The following is a 5,456-nucleotide window of genomic DNA, read 5'->3' as shown; positions in this document are numbered from 1 at the left end:
TGTTGGCAAATATTGCAGAATTTGTGCTACCGGGCAAGAAAATAAAGGGCTTTTGTCTATTGGTGGAGAAAGGGACAAATGACAACAAATAATTTGTGTAAAAAGCAAAATGTTTCTCCAGACATCTGGAAAGATGCCACACCACATTAACTGAAGAAATGGCAATCTGGAGATGGCATAGTAAGTAAGTGAAAAAATCAATTTGCAGAACATTATTTACGTGTTGGCAAATTTTAAAGAGTGTGTATCTATAACCACATAACTACACAAATATTTTAAGGTAAGTATACACATTACTTAAAGAGAAACACATCTGTACCAATCTATTTACATAAGCCATCTTGGATATCAGTTATTTGGGGCGCGGGGATCATATATAGATGGAAGGTGCAGAATGATTTCCATTTTCTATGTATACATTTTTAATGTTTAACATTTTGTGATTAGGCAAATTTGTTGAGAGAAACACTTGAAAATATATAATAACCAATTCACAAGAAAAGTTCATATATATTTACCACGTTATGAAAATGTTCACATGATAGTGTTTAATACGCAAATACAAACTTCACCCTTTGACTTGACAGTTTATCTGTGTATGTATGTGCGTTTCTGTCTTACACTTCCCTAAACCCAAGTGTTCACACTCTCATATGTGGAGATTTTTCCTCACCTCTCTCAGGGACTGAAGTTTCTCTCTCAGGGCATGGGGATCTAGGAAGGGATTGTGGGCACAGAGTAGAAAATTCCAGAAAGAAGTAGAAATTCCAGAAATTTCTGGCTGATATACTGGAGCCCAGGTGCCTCCTTCCTTCCTTCCCCCTTGCAAAGCCCTCTGGTCTGAGACATTCAGAGCTACAATTCTCACTCTGACCACTAAAGGGGCATCTATATATATATATATTTCATTCTACTCTCATTACAGTGACCCACGAAACTCTGTTTTTGTTGTTTTTTTCCTTTATAGTTTCCAGATCTGGGGCGTGTGTGTCTGTGTGTGTGTGTGTGCGTGTGTGTTGGTTTTTGCTGTTGTTTCGGGGGGATGGGGTATCGGTAGTTTGTTTGCTTGTTTGTTATTATCTCTCTGGGATGCACAGGAGATAATGCCAGCCATGTGATTAGTTTCAGAACATTCTGTTACCTTGCTCCAACTTTAGCGAATCCCACATATTGCAGCAAGAATTTAGTTAGGCTACCTATGCATTTACATGTCACCCCCATTCCATGGAGCTCAGTTGCAGTCTCTGTTTCTCCAGGTAGCATCTGAATGACTCCAGGAAAACTCCAACACCTCATTAAGTCTCAGTAACCTTGCAAAGCCTGTGACTGTGATCTCGGAGTCCCGTTGTGAGGACTACATGAGAGATAAGATGCAATGTAGCAAGTACAGAGCCTGGCCTACAGCTGTCACTCAGAGTTCTCTGGGTTTGCAGAATGAGGGAACAGGATGTATTGTAAGTGGATACAGAGCCTGGCATACAGAGTTCCCTGTGTTTGTAGCTGCAAGTACCTGGGTCCCACGCCCCCTGACTCTAGTTGGCCTTTTCTGCAGGGCTGGTTCAGTTAGAAACAGTTCCCTGATAGGCTGATAGCAAACTCAGGGGGCAGTAATCACAGTAATCACCTCTGGTGTCGGGGGCTCTCTTCTCCATGGCTTTGAGGAGGGGACTTCCTGTAAGGACTCCATCTTGTTTGTGTGAGCCTGACAAAGTCATTTGGGGCCTGCTCTCTTCGTCCTCAGCAGCTTTCCTTGATCTTCTCTAAACCTCCAGCTCCAGATCCCACAGGTTCTCTTCATAAGCAGCCTGTGAGGACATTGGTGACAGGTCACTGCCTTCAGGCCACACCATGGGTGGGTTGGCCAGCATGAGGCCTTGGTCTCAGATCCCCAGAGGTTACAAGGGTTGCTGGGTCCCTTCCCCCACCCCACCCCACAGGACACCCAGCCAACCCCCTTTTAGAGAAGGGGTGATGAGGGCCCAGGCTCACTCTTCTCTAATCTCTTGAGGAAATGTGCCAGGTGGGCCCTGACATTCCCATCCCAGTTCCACATGGAAAAACTCCCCTCCTATGGAAGTGGTTAGGCTCAGGTGGATTTTTTTTCACTGATTGAGGGGATAGATCTGATTTTATGTGGTCCTCACAGGTCCACAGTTTGGAGAGTGGCCTAGGTTGGCCACGTGCGAGGAAAGGGAGTTGGGGGTTGCTGTAAATTAATATTCTTTGGATGCCTACTACAGGTGAAGGAGTGGCAGAGAACACCCCATTACCCTTAACTCTTACATCAACTATTCAGGGTAGATTGTATTACCCCCATAGAAGTTTCTTGAGGCTTGCTTTATAGCCCAGCACATGACTTATTCTGGAATGTTCCACGTGTAATGGTTATTTGCACTGTTCTATGTCAATTAAGTACATTTATTAATTTGCTTTATTCTCATTTTAAAATATTCTCCACCTAGTGGAATTTATGTCTGCCATTTTATGTGTTACTCAAGGAGGTGTGTTAATATTCCTGCTGTAATCGTGAATTTATCCATTTATCTTTTTACTGTCACTGTTTGCTCTGCACATTTTCGCTCTGTGTTAAGACACGCACACAAATTTAGGATTTTGTATTGATGGCTTCTTATTGCATTGAACCTTTTATTATAATGAAACCTCCTCTTTTCTCTAGTAATTGTTTTTTTCTTGAAAAAAAATACCTTTCTTTTTAGTAATATGGTTATACCAGCTTTTGGGAGGTCAGTAAGTAAATGCTACACATTTTGCCAAGTTTTTTTTTTTTTTTCCAAATTTTCTAGATCATTAAATTTTGCAGATGTTTCTTTCAAGGAGCATTTGATGGAATGTTTTCCTTCCAGTCTCATAATATCTGTGTTTCTGTTTGGAATATCCAGTCTGAAACTTTTAATGTAAATATATATATATATATAACTTGTTTTTTGTATGCCATATTGACTGCACATGTATTTTTATGTCAATATTTTATTTAATTTATTTTAATTTTTTATATAATTTGTTGTCAAGTTGGTTTCCATACAACACCCAGTGTTCATCCCAACAGGTGCCCTCCTCAGTGCCCATCACCCATTTTCCCCTCTCCCCCACCCGCCATCAGTATTTAAAAGTCTCTTATGGTTTGCCTGTCCTTTTCCTCTCCTTTCTTTGAAATGACTTAATACTGTTTTTTGTTTGTTTGTTTGTTTGTTTGTTTGTTTGTTTGTTTTTAGTATTAGATTGTTACCTCATTTGGCTAGACAATTAAACATCCCTTAGCCATTCTTGTAGTGTTTACCTTTCTGACTATAATGTAATTTTTGTTTTCCTTTTCACAGTGTGATGTGGATTACTTCTTTAAAGCTCTTCAGACAATGAAGGAACTTTGGGACACTTTGATTCCTCTCACCCTCTCCCGATGTATTGCCATGAATTTTAATTCTATGTATATGTAAACCCCTAGAAGAAATTAGTGTCATGGTGCTATATAGTCAATACTCATTTAGACTTGCCTACATATTCACAAATGCCATTAGTCTTTCTTTCCTGCATCTGTGTGCCTCCATCTGGGATCCTATTTCTTCTCCCTGAAGGAGAACCTTTAATATTTCTTTTAGTTTGATTCCTCCAGTCACAAATTTTCTCAGTTTGTGCTACATTAACATCACTGTGAAATGTACATCTTTTCTTTAGGAATGTTTTTTCTTAAAGCATACTTTGTCTCCTATTAGTATTGTTATACTGACTTGATTATCCTGTTACTTTGGGAAACTTCTCAAGCAAGATTCCATCAAATGCCACTTCTCCGCATTTCCCTCTCTTTCATTCTGGGGACATCTCCTTTAATTCTCTCCCCCTCTCTTTTGGTATTCTCCATATTATGTCTCTCTAAGTTTTTCTGGATATTTTCATCAGATGTAACTTTCACTTCTCTAATTCTTTTTTCAGGTGGGAACTCACCTTTGACCTGTGAACCATAGCACCAAACTTTCAGCATTGATTTGGTTATCCCCCTAGGGCAGAGAAGGGAATTGTGAGTTAGAGATGATAAGCAACTTGTCCCTGGTCACCTAGCCTGCAAAGGGCAGAGCAAGGGCTAACATCACAGGTTAAACCCTAGGCCCAAACCCTTTCCTCTGTGCTTTTTTTTTTCTCCTTGGCTGTGAATGCTCCCCACTTCTCATCTCCCGGGCAGTGGAGCCCCAGAGAAGTCTTTCAACCTTATTTAGCACTGTGCTGAATTTCATTTTAGACGATAAAGTCAGTGATATTTCTTCATTAGCCATGATGTTTCCCCGGAACCTTTTGTGATATTGGAACCATTGATGTGTTATTCTCAATTTCAGGACATAATAACACAGGTAACTCCTTACAAAGAAGAGCAAGATGCTCGGGTATTTACCGAAGGAGGTATAACAATTGGTCTGGGCATGTCCGTTCTGGCATTGATTCTTCATCCCACCAGCAGCAAGATGGAGATCCAGCAACAAATGACAGTTGCATGAGCACCCGAGGAAGATAGTAAGTGACCAGTCACCATAGCTGAAATGTACCAGCCAGTGGAATACATAGCCCTGTAGCTGAAGATGCTGTTCTCTTCTTCAACCTGGAAGAGTGCAGGATGATGGAATCAGGTTAATGGTTGAGCAAACTTTATTGTACAGTGGGGCGAATGTGTAATAGAAGACTTTCCAAGCATGTGTGGATTACTTCCTTCTCTCCACTTCCCCACAGTGCCCCCTATGCCATTCCATCCTGTCATTGGAGAGGCAGTTTTCAGATGCAAGACCAAATGCAAGCTAACATGGAGGGAGAGCAAAAGGGTCCAGAGACAAGAATGGAGGGGGAGAGGCAGGATGAGACCTCCAGGAGCTGGTTCAAGATCACAGTGAGTGTCCTGGCAAAATGAACCCAGTGTGCAGAAGGAGGTGAACAGAGGGAATTATGCTGGACTCATATAGAGATGCTAGGTACTTTTCTGGGGGAGAGGAGTGGGTAATCCGTCTTTTTATTACTAGGAGTTAGCATCTTAGATCAGGTAAGGGCAGACTCAGAGAAGCAATGTAAAGGGAACAGATTGACTAAAGGGAGAATTGGGTAGGTTGTCTAAGAACAGAGGAAACTACAGCCAAGGAGAAGTAGCAGCTCCACCCTGGAAGTCTCAGTTTAGCTCAAGCTGAGTGTGGGAGGGGGTCGAGTCTCCAGGGTCTCTGTTGGAGAGACAGACTAAGGCATCCTTCCTTGAGCAAGGATCACTTGGAACTTTATATAAGGAAGTTCATGCTAAATATCTTAAGTTGATTATTTGAAGAAAGTGTTTGAATGGAAAGAAAGGTTATTTAGGAAATCCATGACTGGTACAAAAGTTCACAATAATGGATATTGTCCTATCATAAGAAATTATTTTGAAGAACCCCCCCCCACACACACACACACACAAAAGGTGTGAAAGGAAG

At 41.3% G+C, this 5,456-nt stretch overlaps 1 protein-coding gene across 1 annotated transcript; it reads left to right on the top strand.

Annotated features, from left to right (window-relative positions):
- Nucleotides 1–1,618: 1,618 nt before the first annotated feature.
- LOC128772648 (nuclear RNA export factor 3-like) lies at nt 1,619–4,888 on the top strand (the record flags this gene model as incomplete). Its single annotated transcript, XM_053888578.1, has 3 exons — nt 1,619–1,852; nt 4,347–4,521; nt 4,735–4,888. Coding segments are annotated over exons 1-3 (333 nt in total), but the record flags the coding sequence as incomplete, so codon positions are not given.
- Nucleotides 4,889–5,456: the final 568 nt, after the last annotated feature.

Source organism: Panthera pardus, unplaced genomic scaffold, assembly GCF_024362965.1.
Source record: "Panthera pardus isolate Hobbes unplaced genomic scaffold, ASM2436296v1 HiC_scaffold_223, whole genome shotgun sequence".
Classification (NCBI taxonomy): Eukaryota; Metazoa; Chordata; class Mammalia; order Carnivora; family Felidae; genus Panthera; species Panthera pardus.
The sequence above is the reverse complement of the archived record's forward strand: the minus strand, read 5'-3'. Positions and strand labels throughout refer to the sequence as shown.